The sequence below is a fragment of the Nelusetta ayraudi genome, unplaced genomic scaffold (genome assembly GCF_046127955.1).
Source record: "Nelusetta ayraudi isolate G7.1 ecotype Tasmania unplaced genomic scaffold, CSIRO-AGI_Nayr_v1 ptg000003l, whole genome shotgun sequence".
NCBI lineage: Eukaryota > Metazoa > Chordata > Actinopteri > Tetraodontiformes > Monacanthidae > Nelusetta > Nelusetta ayraudi.
Window position 1 is genome coordinate 3351497 of NW_027466053.1, and position 22037 is coordinate 3373533.

The window sequence follows — 22037 nt, forward strand, 5'->3', positions numbered from 1 at the left end:
CTCAAAAATGCGCGCTTCCGCGAAGTGCAAGGGCTGTCCCAATTCTCAGAAGGACAAGTTGAAGGACAAGTTTAAGGGCTGTATCGCCCTCAATATTGAGATTTTCCGGCACCACCCTTGGCAGTAAGGGCTACCCAGAAGGCATTGCGTTTTTTTCGCCAAGACGTCTTCGAAAAATGGCGATGAAAAAAGCAAACTACAAATGGAAGTATTTTCTTAGTTAATAAAGATATGAATATTACCAAACCATTTTATTGTCTTAGTTTAATACTTTTTTTTATGGATTTTTGACATTGTTGTTGCGTAACATTTTTGTTTTTACTTTACGATGTTTGTCAGCCGGACCGGCGGTCCCGGCTTCCCGTTACTTGTATACCTCTTTGTGTAGCGACGGAGGACTTCTTCTTTTTCGTCGTCTTCTTCTTTATCTCCTTCTTCGTCGTCGTCGTCTTCTTGACTGACTGGACGTAGCTTTGGCGTAAGGCCGCCCCCCACAGTCTGAAGACGTAACTGCACTTAAGGGGTGTCCCATTTCTAAGCCCTTACACTTATTTTTGAGGGCCAAAGACTGAGGGTTAAGGGCGAGGGTTGAGATTGAGGAGTTAAGTGAGGAATTGGAATTGGCCCAAAACCTCCAAGTAAAATCCTCCAAGTTTGCCTGTTGTTATCGGAGCTACTGGGAGCAAGTCCCAAATAAAAATGGGATACGAGAAGATTAACTCTCCTTATCCTAGATGATCCCCGAAAGCCAACTGACATCCGTAGACCAAACAATGACTCTAACATATTGACTGTATTCATTGTTAAACGTCTCAATTTTGAGCCGATTTCAGTTTTCGTGGTGCCAGTCAGCTGTGAGGATGTGTTTTATTGTGTATATTATGGCCCTTATTTCATTTCTGTTGCTCCTAAATGCGGTTGATAATCCACATCTACAACTTTGTGTTGGCATTTAATCATCTGTCTCATTTTGTCAAGGTTTCTGCTATCGTTTGAAACTTCAGGTTTTATCAAAGTGCATGTGCATACCTTCAATAGGCGATGGGCTAAAATGGCTGTAGTGGTAGGTTGACTCTGGAGGTTTATTAAACTGATCAAAGATTAAATGCCAACTAAAACTTCATCTACCTCTAATAAAGGACATTGATTTCTTCATTCATTCATTCATCTTCTATACCCGCTTATTCCTATTCAGGGTAACGGGGGTCTGCTGGAGCCTATCCCAGCTGTCTTAGGGCGAAGGCAGGGGGACACCCTGGACAAGTTGCCAGTTCATCGCAGGGCCGACATTGATTTCTTCCATTCACTTAATCATGAGAAGCTTTATTCTTTTCAGAACAAACAGGAAGTGGATGAAATACGCTGGTGACAGTCTGAATCCTGGTGAAGCTGCTTTTTATAGTCCGAGCCCCTCTTGGCCTTCTCCTGTGACACTTCAAGGATGTTTGTTTTGCTGCAGACCTGACGAGTCTCTCGACTCCTCGGCTCCCTTCTGACAAACAGTAGAGAAAATCTTGCGGCCACCGCTGCCAGTCACTCTGCTGGATGTTTGCAATTTTTTTTTTTAAACCTTCATATTCTGACTCACTTCAGGTCCCAGTTGGCCGCCACCGTGTGACCATGTTCAGGTCCTGAGAGGAAATGTCGACAGAGTTGAGCCTCAATTGTCCTGATTTTAATGTCTTTGGAGACGCAGCAGAAATCAGAACAGCAGCAGTGTAGGGAGGGCGGTTACGAGATCAAAGTAACACTGCAGTAATAAACATGCTGCATGAAAATAACTAATTTCCCAAGGAGGATTGAAAAGCTGGTCAATCTGTTGTCCTACAGCAACATTGAAAAGTGTTCAGTGGAGCTGGGAGACATCAGTGTTTGGACCGAGATTGGATGAGTAAGTTAGTGATTTTCTGAGTCATTTCCGTGAATTAACTTTTACCACGTAAACAGATTTTAGATTCAGACTCAAACTGTGTGAGTCAGTGACAATTTTTCTCACACCTTGTGGATGCTAAACTTTGAATTTGATTGTCGCTAGAATTAGGCCACAGGTCCTTGGTGAGCCATAGGACAGGAACCAGCAATGGGATAAACACCAACCTCGGTCCACTGGAGTTGAGGACCATCAGTGAGCGTCTGATTAGATGATGTGATGATGAAAGTTGTGGCTGACAAATCGACTGCTTGTGTCGGTTGAGACACAAAAACAGCAGTGAGCTGCCGGGCGGTAGTGGTGGTGGGAAAGGAGACTGGTGTTTGTTTCAGGTCTACTTTCTGTCCAGATGATGATGATGATGAGTTGTTGTTTTTTTTGTTTTTATCTCTAACTCAGTGTGATATCGGGTTTGCTGGCTTTAGAGGTAAAGGGGTTTGGAGTCTATATCCACTGCCTCCTTCGTAGCGACTCCCCGCTATTTTTGGTGCCATCTTGATCAAAGAGCTGAACATAACCAGCTCATATCTGTGACAAGAAAGTGGAGATGAAAAAAGAAAAATTGAATTTGAAGTTTATGCGAAGAAAAAAAAAAAAGATCGGCAAAAGGTAATTTGAGCACAGACAGAAGGCAAGAGCGCCTCCTGGAGGCAGCCAGCACGAATACCATGCTATGTGTGAGGAGCTGAGATCTTTCTGGGAGGAGGCAACGGATCAAACATGGAGTAAAGACGTCTGTGTCCAGGAAAACATTGTAAATCTCTGCAGAAGAAAAGAGAGAAAAAGGAAGCCTATCATTTTGACACTGGAACTTTTGGCAGAACTCAGATTTCCACCGCAGAAAAACAAACAAAAAACAAAACAGAAGTTCTGGTTGTGGTTTCTTTTCTGTCTTGTGAAAGATTAACTTTCAGGGGTCAGTTCTTTCAGAGTGACCATGAACATCGACTGACCCAAAATCCCAACAGGAACCATGGGTTCTAACTCCAGTCCTGTGTTCTAACACAGGTTTCTGACCATGGATTCTAACACTAGCCCTGTGTTCAACCCTGAGTTCTAACACCGTGTTCTAAAACTAAACCTGGGTTCTAAAGTGGGTCCTAACACTAATAATGTGTTGGAACTATCAGTTCTCACCCTGGGTGCTACCTCTAACATGGGGTCAAAAACTGACCCAGGGTTATAACACGAAGTAGTGATGGATCCCTGTTGTGTTGGCACATGTGTCAAGCTCATAGAGCGAAAACCTGTGTCATTGCGTGTTTCGGTTTAAGTAAAAGTCAAGCGCCCAATACAGACGCTGCTTTGTCCGTCACCCCGTTGCCAAACTGTGTTTAGAAGGAAGCACACTTGTCAACCTCTCTACCGAAAAAAAAAGAAAGAAGCCATTGCACTTCAAGCTGTGACTTGGAGCCCGAAAAAAGAGAAAAATGTCCGCCGCGTGGGACCATTTCGATCTTATGTCAGCTAATAAGCAAGTACACCTCTTCCAGCTATATCTACAGTTTTGCTTCACTCCTGCGTCCTCAGTGCCTTGTGAGTAGGGATATATATCGTTAGGATTTTATTGATACTGATCCCAGTATTGTTTAAAAAAAAAATGTTACAAGACATTAGAAGACTCAAAACTCCTTTAATTGAAGGGGGAAGCACCAGCAACATCATTATACAACCCAACAGACGAAAAACTTAGAGCCATTTATAAAAAGAACAATGTAAAGGCACTTCTCTACTACGATGCGCGATGGTTGACTCTTTGGTGACTAAAAAGTGAATTAATTGTCTCGATGAATCCCCTGACAAAACAAGAAGACTATGTGAAGAGTTTAACATTGGCCAAACTCATTTTCGATTTTTTTTTTTTTATTCTATATTTTATTTGTATTTGGTTTTATATTACTGCCTAGACTTGCGTAACCCCATTTCCTGTGTTTTTCTGCCAATGCCGGTTCTGTTCATCCATAAATAATTAATGCACCGTTTGTTGTTCTTTTATGTATTTATTTTCACTTTCCGTGCAGCATATTCCTCAACAGTCATGTCAATTTCGCTCTTGGACAAAACTAGCAAGCAGACTGCAGAGAAAAAAAGAAAAGGAAGTGTTATGCATATCTTGTGAATTATTTCACAATAAAGGCAAATAACGTCACATTATAATAATGTTTAAACAGTGCAAATAAGAAATACAAACATGAGAACACACAATCCAACACCCCCACTTGACCCTCACAGGTCGAAAGGGCTACTGTAGGCTGTTTATTTGATTTCCAGTATATAATGGGTCCCTCTTTGGTGAGACGAAAACAGTATCCGGTAGTGCCGCATCTATCTTCCACTGAGGATGCACAGTCTCAGTCACTGAATCCTATGAGATTTAATTTCTCATCATGTTTCTTCAAACTCAACTTATAGTCATTGGTCCCCTTTAGGTCCCTCAGAACATTGTTTTGCAGCCAGTCACTAAATTCTCAATTTTAGGACTCGCTAGTGTTTGAGACAGTTTACTAACTTATATCAGGTCTAGTGCATGCCATGGCATAAATCTGACTGCCCACAATTTCACGGTACACTTTTGGATTGGCAATTTCATTGCCGTCATTCTCCTCACTGTTAAATCCTTCTACCTTAAAGCTCACTTGGTGTATACCTAGGTTTGCACTCTGACATCCCGTACCGTTCAAGCATCTTTTGGATGTATCTTTTCTGATTCATTATGATTTCACCTTCCCTTTGTTCAAACTATATGCCCAGGAAACATGATCTTTTCCCCAAATCTTTCATATGGAATTGTGCCTTCATAGTGTCTTTGAACCTGTTCAGGAGGTCATTGTTACTGGCAGCTACTATCATGTCATCAACCCAGATGATAACCACAATGGTCTAATTTCCTGTCTGTTTTCTGTACACACAGTAATCTTATTCCGCTCAAGATGGCCATTAAGCTGTTTGTACACAGTAAAAAAAACAAAGTGCCAATTAAACTCTAACATTTGGTCCCACTCAAAAATAGAGTAAAATCTACACTCTAAAATCTAACACAACACCACAACACTGAGAATAGAATCAGTGAATGTGTGTGTGTGTGTGTGTGTGTGTGTGTGTGTGTGTGTGTGTGTGTGTGTGTGTGTGACTGAGTGAAATTGAGGGTGGTGTATGTGTGTGCATATGTGCAACTGTCAAAATGTCAAAATTATTTAAATTGTAAACAAATGATTCTCATGATGTCAATTATAAACTTAATTAACTAGATTTGAAAGAAAGAGAGAAAGAGATAGAATAGCTTAACACATAGAAAAAGTGCCAGCGCCAGGAAAAGTGACAGCATCCAAAACTGTAGGTGCATCCAGCTTTGAGCTTCTACTGCAAAAGTGCATTTTTCAAGCTCTGAAATTTGGGCTTTAGGTTACCTACACCCAGATTGAGCATCACCCTCTGAATGAATTCAAAGGTGTTTTTTTAGTGTTTTTGGATAGTCAAGATGCAGGCCATAGATTAGCCCAAATACAGGGCAAAGTGCTTGATCGTGGCTTCCAATGTCATCCATGACAATTGTACCTTCAAGAATGACAGCAACGCTGGATGGTTGAAGATGTAGAACATCAGGACCTGGACGCTGATGGACTTCGGGTATAACAGTCAATACCCCCACAGGAACCTGAGTGTAGTCTGCCAATCCTGTTGACATTGAGAAAAGTAAAAACAATTAGACAGAAATCTTGGTTTCCATGCGCACAACCTCGATCACTGAGTACAATGCCTCATTCAGAGAAAAAAAAGCTAAAAGAAAATATTTCTTTTAAAGGAGTTCAGCTGTGGAATAGTGGTGATCTCAAACTTAAGCAATGTACTTCTTTTGTTAGGTTCAAAAAAATCATTGTGTGCAATTATTTTTGGGAGTCACGTCTATAATTGAAAAAAGGGGAAAAGAGCTATGTATGTACGCAAGTACATGTGTATGTTAGTTTTTTCTTTCCACTTGATACAATGCTTTGTGGCGACACGGTGGCGCAGTGGTTAGCGCTGCCGCCTCACAGCAAGAAGGTCGTGGGTTCGATTTTGGGGCCCGGACAGGGCCAGTAATCTTATTCCGCTCAAGATGGCCATTAAGCTGTTTGTACACAGTAAAAAAAACAAAGTGCCAATTAAACTCTAACATTTGGTCCCACTCAAAAATAGAGTAAAATCTACACTCTAAAATCTAACACAACACCACAACACTGAGAATAGAATCAGTGAATGTGTGTGTGTGTGTGTGTGTGTGTGTGTGTGTGTGTGTGTGTGTGTGTGTGTGTGACTGAGTGAAATTGAGGGTGGTGTATGTGTGTGCATATGTGCAACTGTCAAAATGTCAAAATTATTTAAATTGTAAACAAATGATTCTCATGATGTCAATTATAAACTTAATTAACTAGATTTGAAAGAAAGAGAGAAAGAGATAGAATAGCTTAACACATAGAAAAAGTGCCAGCGCCAGGAAAAGTGACAGCATCCAAAACTGTAGGTGCATCCAGCTTTGAGCTTCTACTGCAAAAGTGCATTTTTCAAGCTCTGAAATTTGGGCTTTAGGTTACCTACACCCAGATTGAGCATCACCCTCTGAATGAATTCAAAGGTGTTTTTTTAGTGTTTTTGGATAGTCAAGATGCAGGCCATAGATTAGCCCAAATACAGGGCAAAGTGCTTGATCGTGGCTTCCAATGTCATCCATGACAATTGTACCTTCAAGAATGACAGCAACGCTGGATGGTTGAAGATGTAGAACATCAGGACCTGGACGCTGATGGACTTCGGGTATAACAGTCAATACCCCCACAGGAACCTGAGTGTAGTCTGCCAATCCTGTTGACATTGAGAAAAGTAAAAACAATTAGACAGAAATCTTGGTTTCCATGCGCACAACCTCGATCACTGAGTACAATGCCTCATTCAGAGAAAAAAAAGCTAAAAGAAAATATTTCTTTTAAAGGAGTTCAGCTGTGGAATAGTGGTGATCTCAAACTTAAGCAATGTACTTCTTTTGTTAGGTTCAAAAAAATCATTGTGTGCAATTATTTTTGGGAGTCACGTCTATAATTGAAAAAAGGGGAAAAGAGCTATGTATGTACGCAAGTACATGTGTATGTTAGTTTTTTCTTTCCACTTGATACAATGCTTTGTGGCGACACGGTGGCGCAGTGGTTAGCGCTGCCGCCTCACAGCAAGAAGGTCGTGGGTTCGATTTTGGGGCCCGGACCTGGGACCTTTCTGTGTGGAGTTTGCATGTTCTCCCTGTGTCTGCGTGGGTTCTCTCCGGGTACTCCGGCTTCCTCCCACAGTCCAAAAACATGCATGTGAGGTCAATTGAGCATTCTAAATTGTCCGTAGGTGTGCATGTGAGTGTGAATGGTTGTTTGTCTCTATGTGGCCCTGCGATGAACTGCTGACTTGTCCAGGGTGTCACCCTGCCTTCGCCCTAAGACAGCTGGGATAGGCTCTAGCAGACCCCCGTGACCCTGAATAGGAATAAGCGGGTATAGAAGATGAATGAATGAACAATGCTTTGTGTAGCTTAAGATGGATATCTTTGCTTCTGCCTGAGCCTCTTTCAGTCAAATTGCGAATTTGTTTTTTTTTTTCCTTCGGCTGTTATAAAGGCTTCAGCCTTTATAGGTTATGATTAAATGAATAAAATAAAATAAACTAATACAGTAATAAATATTATTGTGTATATACCAGGTCATCATGGTCAGCGGAGTTGCTTAATTCTGTTGCCTGCAATAATGTTTACCATCCAACAGGTGTTGTACTGAGTAACAATGGTAAATGGACTGCATGAAATACCAACACAGTATCAATACATTTGTTGTAATGTGCCACAATGCTTCACGAGGCCTCATCTACCCATCACTAGATGGAGTTTATTTAACTCCCTTGTCATGGGTTCTAACACTAACCCTGGGTTCCCACACTAACCGTGGGTTCTCACGCTGGATTCTAAAACTAAGATAAATTTTAACCTGGATCCACTCTGAGTATGACTCTCTCCTGACTGATGGTTTTACTATCCACTACTCACCCTGAAGGCGAACGATGGCTCTCCGCTGAAATGATGATGTTTCTTCCATTTATAAAATCAGGCCGGTCTACAGCGTCTCCACTCGACTCCATCAGTGGAAATTTGAACAAGTGAGAAAAGAAAACAGGAAAACACAATTCATGAGTCAGAGCTCACTCAGAGCTAAAACATTCATGCATCAGCAGTGCTGAAAAGGAACATATTTTCAAATACACTCCAATACTGAGGAAACCTGGTTTAGACCCCAACATCTTCAATAACCTCCGTCCCATCTCCAACCTGCCATTTCTCTCCAAAATCCTGTAAAAAGTAGTTGCATCACACATCCAGGCTCACCTCTCAAACAATAACCTGTATGAACAGTTCCAGTCTGGCTTTCGCCCCCATCAGAGCACAGAAACAGCCCTCCTTAAAATCACTGACGACCTCCTGATGGCAGCTGACTCCGGACTACTATCCATCCTCATCCTCCTCGATCTGAGCGCGGCCTTTGACGCCATCTCCCACTCCATCCGTCTTGACAGACTGGCCTCCGTTGGACTCTCTGACACACCCCTGGACTATTTTGCTCATGTCTCTCTGGCCGTACTCAATTCATTCAGTTGAAATCATTCACATCCCATCTCTCCCACCCCTCTCCTCCAGTGTTCCCCATGGTTCTGTCCTTGGCCCTATTTTATTTTATATCTACCTCCTCCCACTTAGACTGATTTTCCGGAAACACAACATTAATTTCCACTGTTATGCGGAAGACACCCAGCTCTATGTTTCCTCCAAACCCTCCTCCGCCTTCCTGCCCTCTTCCCCCTGTGCTTGTTTACACAAAATCAAATCCTGGTTCACCTCTAATTTTCTCAAACCTAACAGCGATAAAACTGAAGTAGTCCTCATTTCCTCCAAATCCATACTCAACAAGCATGTGTCGTCCTCAACATCACCCTATCATTCCAAACCCAAACATCAATAACACCATCTGGTCCGCCTACTTCCTCTTTCAAAACATCAACCGCCTCGACCCTTCTCTCACTCCCCACAGCACAGCAATACTGGTCCACTCTCTCTTCACCTCCATCTGGACTATTGTAACTCCCTTCCCTTCGGTCTCCCTCACAAACTCCTTCATAAACTCCAACTGATCCAGAACGCAGCTGCCCATATCATCACCAGAACCCCTGTCACATCACCCCCGTTCTACACCAACTCCACTGGCTGGAATTACACACTGCATTGACTACAAGATCCTCCTCCATACATTCAAAGCCATCCATAACCACGCCCATCCATACCTGTCCAACCTCCTCCACTACACTCTAAAATCTAACAAGTTGGCCTTACTTAAAAAGATTTTGGAAACCGATTGCCTTACAAAAGGCAAGTAAATTTTATTAATAGTCTTAAGTTACATGTACTTTATATTCACTTGTTCTGTGTACTTGTAACCTTGTTCTATGTACTCAGTTCTATTAAGTTATTTTAACTTGTGTTGAGGAAGTTGTTTAACTTAGGAATGGCAAGTAGAATCAACTCAACTACACAAAGTTAATCTGACTTACATTAACAATACTGTTAACTACAGTCTCACATCAAACAGGTGTTTTTACAGCTTGAAATAAACAAATAAGGAGAAGAGAAAGGTACCCGTTTCACAACTTGGGCTAAATGTATGGCATTGATATAAAGAATGCCAACATAACTGAAACTGTGTTACCACAACACTGAGAATAGAATCAGTGAATGTGTGTGTGTGTGTGTGTGTGTGTGTGTGTGTGTGTGTGTGTGTGTGACTGAGTGAAATTGAGGGTGGTGTATGTGTGTGCATATGTGCAGCTGTCAAAATGTCAAAATTATTTAAATTGTAAACAAATGATTCTCATAATGTCAATTATAAACTTAATTAACTTAATTAACCTCGATCACTGAGTACAAGCATGGTGTTTTATGATACTTACAAAACAGACAACGTAGAAGTTATTTCCATCATCCCGAGGTAAATTGAGAGACATCGCAACACAGCAGTCCTCATGGCAATGACATCAGTGGTCTAATAAGATGTTTCGAAAAAACAATGAAAGAATAGTGAGTTAGTTATTTAATGACTGCTTGCATGAATGGAAAAGTGAGCGATTGACTGTGTGCATGAAAATGAGTTGTGTTGTGTTTGAGTGCGCATGTGTGAAACTGTCAAAAAGAAGATATGGCAGAATACTTACCCTCTTCTCAACCTGGCCAAGAATCTGTGAAAGTGCATTGCCAACAACTCCTTTTTTGGACCAGGAGATTTCAAGGAAACGGGGTGTGTGACAGTCTAGGGACTCGAAGAAATCTTGCTCCAGATTTCAGCTAGCCCAGGGGTGTCTAACACATTTTTTTCCGGCCCGCGCTGTTCTAAATGTGTCCACTTGGTGTGGCAATATCGTTTCTGCTTCGCAAACAAACTCAATACTGAGGCTGAGCAAACCGGCACAAGTACAGCCACTCACGTCTCCTATTGGCTGCCTTCAGTGCCCCAAAATATTTCTGTCGAAACAGACAAAGTTGATGCAGAGCAGTGTTGCCAACTGGGCGACTTCCTCCCCCAAAAAAGTCTCTATTCTCCCCATAGCGACTTTTTTTTTCTTTTTCTCAAAAGCGACTAGCGACAACTCTAGCGACTTTTCCTGCTGTCATTGCGTTGCGATCAAGTGCAAATTGTCAATTATGCAAATTAGACGATGACGTCATTTGGCGACTTCTAGCGACTTTCAGGACAGCCAATAGCGGCTTTCCTTACTGGGGAGTTGGCAACACTGATGTAGACTGCAGAGTGCTCAAAGAACACAAACAAAGAAAACAACTGGAAGTTGTTGTTATTTTTACGTTATTATTCCCATACCATGATTTTACCGGTCCGGCCCGCTTGGGAATAGATTTTCCCCCATGTGGCCCGTGAACCAAAATGAGTCTGACACCCCTGGGCTAGCCACTCTAGTAAATTCAGCAAAAATATTTGAGGATAAAACAGAATACAATTAGCTTAAAAGAACCTACATAGGTCAGACATATTCATATATTTCAGATTCACTTAAATACTTGCCTGTTGTTTACAGAAAAGAGCTGGCCAACGTTCCAACATCTGCTTTACAGATGGCTGCTCTTCCACAATTTCTTTACGTCTCAATGAGAAGGTCTGGTCCATCAGGTGATTCACTGACCGTCCATTTGGTGACCTTTTCTTCATCTCATTTTCCAGGATCTGTCATGAGCTTTCAAGTGTTAACTCGTCCTCACCCTTTGGAAAATTTGGAAGGAAGTTTGTTTCACTTCTCGATACGGACAAATATGATACACGCGTTTGTCATTCGCAGTATTTTATTTTGAAATGCTTTATTTTGAAAATTAACAGGATTTTCTCGTTTTTCTTTGAGCGACTTTATGTGCAATTGACGTGGATCGCGCACACAATAGAGCGGACGCGGAAACGATAAATGCAAGGCTCGAGCCGCGAGGGAAGGCGCGCGGCGCTTCGCCTCTGGTGTGACCTACTACATTGGTTAACATGCACGCCGATTGGAAGCGCCCTCCACGTTCAGTGTGACCCAGGCCTCAGATAAAGTGAGAAACAACATCAGCTGGCCGCTCACGACGACACCGGAACCCGCCTCTATCAAAACCTTTGAGAATCAATGTTTGAAAAAGCGTGTGTGATCGCAGCGCGCAGCGCGCCCGTTGGACACTCGTGCACTGGCAAAATGCTACGATGCTACACTATAATAATGCTACGTGAGCGAGTGCTGTCTCAAGTACCAGACGTGCGACGAGATAAAGTGACACTGCTATTCAATATTAGCTTGGCCAACTTCGACGATTTTGGTGTAGTGTGTAAATAGTTTGATTTTGACATGATTAACTGGTCTGCCCCACAACAAGTGCGAATAATAACATCACGTGAAATGTATATTAAAGATGAATAACCCACCTGGTGACGAGATATTCTGTGTCCTCCGACTTCAAAATCAGTCTGCAGCAGTGGTTTCCCGCTCAGCTGTACTGCGCATGTGCAATCCTAAAATTAAGATTTCAATCCCCGTGATAAAATGTTTTGAGTCCAGTTTACTCAAAGGAATTTGGTTGTATTGTATTGTACTTTTTTTTTAATGCTGAATGGGTTTCTTACTCATATTCATTGAGTTAAATAAACAAATTATTAAGATTTAAGTAAAGTGCACAAATTTAATTTAAGTAAGAATATAATTACAATTACAATTACAACAGAATTACATCTCTTTCCGTCTGTCCACCATGGGGGCTAGAGCCTTCAGCCACTGTGCCCTTCGCCTCTGGAACTCTCTCACCCCTGACGTCAGAAACATCGATTCCATTTGCATCTTTAAAACCCACGTCAAAACTCATCTCTTTAGGCAGGCATATACCTGACTTCCCCCGTTCTTGTTGGTGTATTGTTTTTTTTTTTTGTATTGTGTTTTATCATGTTCCTAGCTATATCACTGTTTTAAACTGTTGTACGGTGACCTTGAGTGCCACACAAATGAACAGATTGTAGAACCAGCCAATTGGAAAGTGCTTGTGTTTAATAACCGCCTGTAGGCAAATATTTGCATTGAGCATGACAGTTGTTTCACACTTTCGTCCGGTTTATTTGTTTGGTCTGAAGTGATTTGTTTTCCAAATGGCTAATGAGCTAATGGGCTAATTGCTATCTAGCCAAGGTGCGGCTAAAGTGCAGCACATTTTAAATGGTGTCTCTACGGTTGCACAGGTCGCACAACATCACTTCTCGTAAGTGCAAAGAGGAGCCACACCAGCACTTCCTCATTGGAAACACTTTGCACGGCCTGCAGGATAACAGTTAAAAAGAGCAATCTATGTTATTTTGTGACGACTGAGAGTGAAAAAAAAAAAAAAAAAATGCATTTAGCCTCTTGTTAAAATGCGTTAATCCCCAGAATTTTCGTCTGGGGATTAACGGCTGTCGTTGCTGCCTTTCGCTGACATCACCGTTAATTCCTCTGCATCTACTGCTTGCTACGCACCGCATCGTTGTTGTTCACTGTGGCTCTTCAACATCATGTTACATGGACAGAGTGAAAACTGTGGCAAAATCAGAACATAAAATCACCATTTTGTTCAGCACATGTGCTTTACCTAAATGTAAGAATAAATGTTCGAAACACAAACACATCAACTGCTATCTTATGTAAATACTATTTTTAAACATTAACTTATGCTTCCAATTATGAAATAATTTACTTATACGACATTGCTTCTGTGGCATTTACAGTGTTGATGGTGTGCGATTGAACATAGAAACCCAGGTGCCCAGATTCAACTGGCTCCTTTAAAAAAAAAAAAAAAAAAAAAACTAACATAAAGTTACCTCCGACCCCACAACTTCCTGCGCAGGCCAAGCAAACGTCAAAATAAAAGCAGGTTAACATGTAATTTCAAAATAAGATCAAAATCAAATATATGCCTGAAAGGCAGCACAACAGTGGTCTGGATGAGACTCTGAGACGCTGAGCTTTAACTGAGCCAAAGAATACAGAGAAGGTCCTTGACTTCAAGCCGCAGCCGATCAAAGGCGTGGAACATGTTTCCAGTCCATCATTTAGGGCTTCAGCTTCTTTGGATAGAGATGAAAACAGCATGAGCTTTAGCCTCTTGGTTCTACAGGCTAACACACGCACACACCAACCACCTCTTTATCACGGTGTCTTTGTTTCTGCAGAACAAGGCAAAGTTCTCAAAGTCCTGCACACCAGCGAAGGCGTCTTCATCATATCACAGTACTCTGTGTTCCGCAATGAGGGCCCCGTCCTGAACATGGCCATCGACTCGCAGAAGGTAAGGAGGTGAACAACGGCTCCCTCATGTGGTCAGGTCTGAAAACTGCACAGCCTGATTGACTTGGCCGCAAGACTAATAAAACACACAACAAAGAAGTGAGAAAATACATTTATGTATACCTGGATATGTCTTGCCCCTATCTTACGATAATGTTTTATTTCATGTGATCATCCATGGATTGATGCAATCCAGGCATTTAATAATCAAGCAGGGGATTATTCAGGCGCTGCAGAATATTTATAACCATCATGTAAAAGTTATTAATGTTGAGACGCCTTAAAAAAAAAGACTTGTGATTCAAGTAATCATTGACTCTGATCATTGACTCATTGAAATTGATTGAGCGGGCTGATTGATTGTGGGAACAACACTGACCAACAACAACCCCTCCTCTAGGGGCACCTGTATGTGGGCACGGCCATGGAGGTGCAGCGGTTGCCGCTGGCGGACTGCGGCCGCTATGGTGACACCTGTAGGGAGTGCATCCTGTCACGGGACCCATACTGCGGCTGGGACCGGGCGGCCCGGAGATGCATCCCCATTCCGCCTGGATATAACATCACCACCGGGTAGGTCACGTGAGCGCTGCGGGAACCAATCACAGCCTTGGTGGCGGCTGACAGCTATTTGAGGTTATTACACATTAGGAAGAGATATATTTAAAAATAAATAAATATATATATATAATAAATAAAACACACACACAATCGTCCATGAATGTTTGTCCAACTCATTACTCATTGATTGTTTTTGGCATCATAATGGACCAATCATAATCCTGGAAGAAGCCGCCACGGCCTCTGCAGTTTAAATGTGCTGCTGTTTGAAAAATCTCTCATTATTTTTTTATTGCTCTATAGGGCGCTGCTGCAGAATCTGGACCGTTCTAACTCGTCGGTCTGCGGGGAGGCAGCGGGTGAGTTCTTATCAGGAGAGAGGTCCTTTTCTCGACCTTTTTCTTAAACGCTGACAACAATGATTACACTGGGTTACAATTTGTTGTTTTGTTTAAGTTGTCTTGGTTTTTTCAACTTATTTAGGACTATTTTGCACCGCTGAATCCAAAAATGACATCCATTTTTTTCAATCAGGTCAGGTTTTTATGCTAATTTGATTTTGACAAATTCGATATTCTGATTAAATTGATGACATTTTTGTGACATTATCAGTTGACTTTCGTTAATATTTCTCATCCAAAAAGGTGTTAGGAGAAAAAAAAAAAACATTTTCTAACATAATTTATTAATTAAATGTTACAAAATTAAATTTCAGTAAATTGAATCATAGACATTGATGAAGGTAAGTACATAAAAAATTGAACGTTACCTCGCCATATGCAAAATTCAGGTCATAAACTTCAATTTCTTCTAACCCCTCGAATGCTCAGCAGCAGGGATGTCTCTCTTCAGAGTCCAACAGCAATCAACCATCATGACTGCATCCCAGCGTCCCTTGTACCTGGTCTCCATCTCTTTTATGTCCAGATGGAATCTCTCCCCCACACCATTGCTGTGTCTCAATTCAGGGTCTGCATCCTTGAAGTACGCATTTTGAAAGGAAGTTGCGTCATAGCACTTGCGCGAAGGCTTGTCCCAATTCCCAGGGGTGCTTAGGACGCTCAAAATGCGTACTCGGAAATACGCACTCGTTTGAGCCGATTCCAAGGATGCACCGCTACTATCCTTCGCGGACTTATGTATCCCATGATGCTTTGCGTGCTGCTGCAAAGCATCGTAGGATCCTGGAAAGTCAGCTGAAATTAGCGGCATATACTGGCAAAGACACAACATATAAATTTAAATATTGAAGTTTCACATAAAGTATCCCGTTTTTAACGTAGGATTTTACTTATTTGATCATCCAACGGCATCATTAGATGGCGAACCAATGGTTAGCTTGATACTATAAAAACGTCACTTCCGGGGTTGGCCAGCCGGAGGGAACGGCGGTGACGAAACGAGGAAATACGCCAAAGGCTAGACCGTCCCGAGTGGTTACCGGGGACGCGGGGTTTGGTCCGTCCTTCTAGGCCGGGTCCTCAAAGAACGCTTCGTTCAGACGGTGGACACTCCTGAATTGAGACACAGCACATGTGTGGTATTAAACTTGGTGACCAAGCTTTATCCTGGTCACCAAGTTTAATACCAAAATAAGCATGGTAAGCATGGTTTATGAAATTTGTGCCTAGATTCGGAACAATGGTGTATTCACCGCAAATGTAGCAGAATACCTTTTGTGGGGACTCCAAAGTTGACAACGTTGCCATTGACATCACGGTAGTCCCCCCAAAAGGCCAAAAATGATTTCCCGTGAAATATGTCAACTGATTATAAAAGTAGAGCTCCCAGGCTTTACTTAGATACCTCACATGTCCATTTCTACTGTATAATTTTGGAAGTAATCCACCTGAAAAACTGAAAAATATCATAATGCCAATGGCAAAGTTGTCAACTTTGGAGTTCCCCAAAAAGGCCAAAAATGATTTCCCGTGAAATATGTCAACTGATTGTGATAGTGGAGCTCCCATGCTGTAGACATAGACATAATGATCCGCTGAATTTTATATGTTGAAAAGTGTTGGGATAAGCACAGCCATCTAGCGGTCAAATTGCAGAATTTTTTTTTAAGGTGAAATCGAAACCTAAGAAGCACCGCGGCCAACTTCAGTGTCGTCTTCCCGTCCCCGGTGTGAACCAGGCGTTAATCACGCGTTAGAGAAATTAGTGCCGTTAAAAGGAGTTTGAGCCCTAATATGTGTGTGTGTGTGTGTGTGTGTGTGTGTGTTGGGGAGGCTACTGACTGACTCTCTCTCTCGCTCTCTCTCTCTCTCCCTGCAGCTCTAAAGCAGCGTCGAACGTCCCCCAAGGAGCTGTCGGTGCCATTCAACACCTCGGTCTTCCTGCCCTGCCCCGTGCACTCCTTCCATGCCACCTACCGCTGGGAGAAGGATAACTGCATCCGCAACTACCCCTGCATCTTCTCCGGAGATTTCTGCGTGCTCGGGCCGGCGGTGGATACGCCCCTAAAGAGGGGCGTGTACCGCTGCATGGCCACTGAGGATGGCTATAAGGTGGAGGTCATCTCCTTTCGACTACTCAACCGATGCCCCCTGCTGTCCGCCTCGCTGTCCTCCACCGTTGCTCTGTCGCTGCTGCTGGCCGTGACCATGCTGTGGCTCCATTAACGCAACGGCTAATGCTAATGCTAACACCGTATCCTTACCGACTCCCAACTGGCGGGGGAGAAAAGGTGGAGCCGCTGCTGTTAGGGGGGATCGGTTTGCAAGAGGGTTAGAACATGAAAAAAGAATTATGCTTAAGCTTAAGTTTTTTATGCTTAAGTTTTGTCTGCGATTTTTATTCATTTTTTTGGGGTGGGGGAGGTAAAGTTTTTAGTTTGAAAAAGGTCAATGCGCAAACATATTTTCTTCTTTTGTAATTGAATGCAGCTTCTCTGCAGAGTTCTCAAGATCTCTGCTAATAAACACGTGTTAGTGCCCGAGACGAAAGCTACTCGGAGTCCCTTGCTGTGATTTGGCCTTTCTGATATTTGGACCGGAGCCACTGTTTTGGCGCTTTACGAACCTTTCCTCTCTGACGCATGAAGACAAACATATCATATCAGTGGGAAAGGAAAAGAAAAAACAAAAACACCAATACCAGGCCGATTTGTTTTGACCATTTCTCAATTTTCTTTCAGTCGATTTGATTGTGCTTATTTGTGACAATATAAACCTTTAAGAACAGATCAACTCATCCATCCGTCATTCAGCTTCATGGCATCTCGTTTGAGTCCGCTGGTAGCTATGGCTAACTAGTAACACTAACTAGTACCGCTAACTAGTACTGCTAATTAGTACTTAAATGAAAATGTCTGGGTATTGAGATCTCAAAAAGCCTTAAAACACTTTGGGGACATTCAACTCCTAAGCACAATTTTGCAGCCGAGGTGGAAAAAAATAAATCGCAGACAGACAGAGAGGTTTTGTTGGGAGGAGGAGGAGTCAACCTTTACTCAGACAGGAAGTAGGCGAGCCCAGCATCACAGTGTCTCCTCCTCCTCTTCAGACATGGCATTTTTTTTTAATCAGACACCATCATGATGCCTTGTTAGTACATTTTCTTTCTTGTTTTTTTCACCGCCAATTTAAAGTAAAATACTCCCACAATCAGTATTCAGAAAAACTTTCTGCATTTTTTGTAGATTGAGCTTTTTTCTTAAAAACAAACAAACATCTTTCTTGATCAAGAACTAGAAAAGCCTTTGCTAGTCTTTTGCTAATCTGTGATAAATTGTAATTGTTAACTCTTTCTCTGCTCTCACTTGCATTAATAAAGCTGTGAATAAGGCGTCACATGGCGCTATACGTTGCATATGAGGCTCACATTTTGTAGTTCGCCAGGAGGAGCAAGAACAAAAAATCTAAAGGCTCGTCATCGCCGTCCACCATAGCTGCCTACGTTGTGAAACTTTGTCCCCAGTGGTGGCTGGAGTTATTTCACGACCCAGCTAGTCATAGAATGCTGATTTACCTCTCTTCTTTTCCGCAAAAGGACACAGGTACATTGTCTTTATTTTATTTTTTTTAAAGTTCAGGTGAGAGGCTTCAATTACGGCGGAGCTGAGCTGAACAAGTTCAGATCCTAGCTCATAATCCTTTTAGTCTCTCTGCAACTGACATGTTCATTGTTGAATCTGAAAAAACAAACAAACAACACAGACAAAAGTACAGTTGCCAGAATAAGGTGATGAATACTAATCAGCTGCCCGCTCGATGAATTATGCAGTGGATTTACAGCTTCTGCAAAGTATCAGTTGCTAATGTTGCATAAATCTGTCTGCGCTGCGGTGGTGTCACTACCAGGCGACTGCACCGGCTGATCATGCACAGAATTAAAGGAATTTGTTTAATCGGGACCGTCGAGGTACGAGACTCCTCCTCTTCGACTCGCTTGCCCGCTTGGTTTCCTTCGTTCGTCAAACTGTGTGAACAAAGTCGCCCTCGCCTCCAATGATTCATCCTCACTGATGTATCATCTCTCCAGTTTTTTTTTTTTTTTTTTTTGGGTGGGAAACTAATAGATGGACAGACAGCTCTGAGCATTTCACCTGTGAAAAAACTGCCTGCGTGTGTTTGTGTTTAGTTATTGTCATGCAAATAAATCCCTGTTTGTGGCCAAAGGGGCCGAGCCAAACGAGCCTCCTTCACCATATTCCTGCTGGACTACAAAGACTTTTTAAAGGTGCATTTCACCTTTAAAACTGTCTGAGTGTCGTGGTGATAAAACAGCCCAAAGCCGTAAGGACCTTTTAACGGGGGAGGATCTGGAAGGAATCCTCAGTCTGTCTCAGTGCTACATTGTTATTGTACTTTTTTTTCCCTTGGTACTGCAGTACTTTGTGTTCCACAGAGCCAGATAGAAGGTATTTGTGGAGTGAGGTTAAGGACATAGACAAAAGTGCAGAAACTTAAAGCCTAAAAATCTTAAAAATCCTTTTACGTTGAACATTAAACAGTGCTGTGAAACTGTGTAAATACACGTTACTTACTATTAAACAGTCGAGTGGAGTTGCATAGACAGTTTGTATTTGGACTATTTGGAATGAATGTAAAGACTTTAACAAACTCACTATCATTTATTTATTCATTTCCGAGGCTTAAATGAGATATTCGCTAATTTGCGAACTCGTACCCCAGAGCTCCTCCCTCAACATCCAGATTCGTCCTTTTTTGTTCCGTCGTATCTGTTGACTTTATCAACAACGTGCGAATGTTACCGTCAACTTTAACTTTTGACGTCCCGTCTTTAGAGTCCAGACTTCGGAGTCAGGATCCGTAGCCTTTTTTTTCTTCGCAAAAACCCATGTTGTCCAAGGTAAAAGGAGCTGCAGCTCCTCAGCGATCTGTGACTTCTCGCATTGGACGAATAATCTTGAACAATAGCGGTAGCAGACATCAGGTTTAGCGGTCAGCTGAGCAGCTTCTGATCCGTTCAACCAATCAGTTCGCCTGGCTCCTGCCTCTCCAGTCGAAGCCAGTTTTGTTCGGCTGTGTTTTGGGGGTGTGGCTTTTATCCACTACGTCAAGTACTGTCACGTGATGTGTGCCCATGGTTATGTGTTTTAATATATTCTATTAAATTATATTGTATTATATTAAATTTGATTAGATTTAATGCCAAACATTTATTATTCTGAAGATTTAAACAAACACAACAAAGAAAAAAGAAGAAGAAAGACTAATGATTTATATTGGTGCCACAACAGTCTGATGGCATCTTCATCACTTCATGTATTAAAAAAATAAATAAATATTTACTGTAGTGAGACAAGCATCCATGTAACAGCTCCATGTTGACATGTGTTTCCCTGGACATGTTCGGTGAAAGTTAATAAAATAGAAGTATAAAGGAAAGCTGCACTGTCTTCATTCCTAGTGACCAAGTGTTTTTGTTTTTCACAGCGGACACTAAAGATTTTCATGTCAGTCATTTTAAGAGCGAAACCAGATTTTATTTTTTGTCTTTACAATGAAAAACCTACTGAAAAACTGTCAATGCATTAGATTTTTTTTTTTTTTTTTAGCCCTTTCGTCTGCTCCTCCACTTCAATCCGATGGAAAGCTCTACGTATTACTTTGGACCTCATCTACAGAAGATTAAGATTCCTGCTTAAAACTGATTTTATTTAAAGTTTAGTTTTTGTAAAGTTATTAAATTACTTACCATCCTGTCCTGTGAAATAGTAACCTTTAATCCCATGGGCCTGTGGCACGAAACTAGGACAAGGGATTAAGCCAGGTTGTTTTCGTTATCTTGGCTCAATTTATCCGTGATCTGGTTGCACATAAGTGGGATAGGTGGAAGTGGGATATGTTATGGTATAAATGACCATGGAGATTTATTCTGTGGAGTGAGCCTGCTCCAAACCAGGCTAAATTTCAGGATCTATTTAATCTCACCCCTTAACTCAGTAAACAGTCACCACTAAGGGAAACCAATAGTTATTCAACTGAACACTACACATTTTTTTTTTTATCACATTCAACTGACCCATTGTCATTATTTCAACATTTGGAATTGTTTAATTTCAATCATTATAGATAAATTAGGTAATCTAACAATCATTTGATAATTTATCACGTAATTTATACTTTCCCATGCATCATATGTAAAAATACACATGCCATACAAACATGAATACACATCAAAGAGTAACATGAGGTTCTTTTATTGAGGTTTTTATTTACACCATCACGCCTCACAAGATGCAAATGGTTAAAAGTTAAAGTTCCAGTGATTGTCACATCCCGAAGCACAGTGCCGTGCCCGGGAATCATTGAATGATCTAACCACCCAATTCCAACCCTCAATAGTGAGGGCCAAGCAGGGAGGCAATGGGTACCATTTTACAGGTTTTGGTATCACCCATCCGGGGATCAAACCCAGTTTGTTCTTGTGACGCTTTTTTTTTTTTTTTTTTTTTTAATTCAGTGTCATTGTGATACCTACTACCTTAAAGAATAGATAATTCCCGCTGTTCCCTCTCACTTTTTATTATCATAAATTGTTTTATTATTTCTGAGAAATTGCATTTCAGGGTACATTAAGCGCCTTTCTTCTAAGCTCATGAATGATGCCAGTGTAATAACTTCCAACCAATCGCAGCACTAAGGGAGAAGTACAGATAAAAACTTTCACAATTTCAGTACCTAGTGTCATCTCTTTGTAGGCCGAAAGGTGCATACATGAAACAAACAGACACCATCATAATTCAATTGACCTTTGTTGATTTTAAGATGTGTTGCGTTCTTGGAGCTGGGAGAAGAAAGGAGAATGATAATTATTACATTAGTGTTACAGTCAGCAAAAATCAAACAAAAAGTCACAACTTATCGAGGACCTCTATTTTGAAATGTTACATCAGAATTTTATGAAATTCAGTGGTGAGGGGGTGATGCACTACCACTCTGAAGTGGAATGATGGACTGACAATCAGGAATTTCCTCAAAACTTTAATCTGAAATCAAGAATAATAAACAGATAAATCTTAATTTTTGGAGGAGCTTTATTTTGAAATGATACACAAGAAATTTTCCTGAAATATTATTGGGAAACCAAGTATAGAGAAAAGTGATTCTGTAGTTTCTCCATTGTGCTCAGTGATTACCGTAATATCTGGTGTACACAGAGCCCGCAAAAACTGAGC

The 22037-nt window shown here is 41.5% G+C and overlaps 1 protein-coding gene across 2 annotated transcripts in view; it reads left to right on the top strand.

Annotated features, from left to right (window-relative positions):
* LOC142890440 (semaphorin-7A) overlaps positions 1-20141 on the top strand; it is a 59778-nt gene extending 39637 nt beyond the window's left edge. For both annotated transcript variants that reach the window (XM_076029475.1, XM_076029485.1), the window contains 4 exons: positions 13711-13826; positions 14226-14398; positions 14690-14745; positions 16667-20141. In XM_076029475.1, the coding sequence (XP_075885590.1) occupies positions 13711-13826; positions 14226-14398; positions 14690-14745; positions 16667-17013 (692 nt within the window). In that variant the 3' untranslated portion in view covers positions 17014-20141. The remainder of the gene's footprint in view (positions 1-13710; positions 13827-14225; positions 14399-14689; positions 14746-16666) is intronic.
* The last annotated feature ends 1896 nt before the right edge of the window (positions 20142-22037 follow it).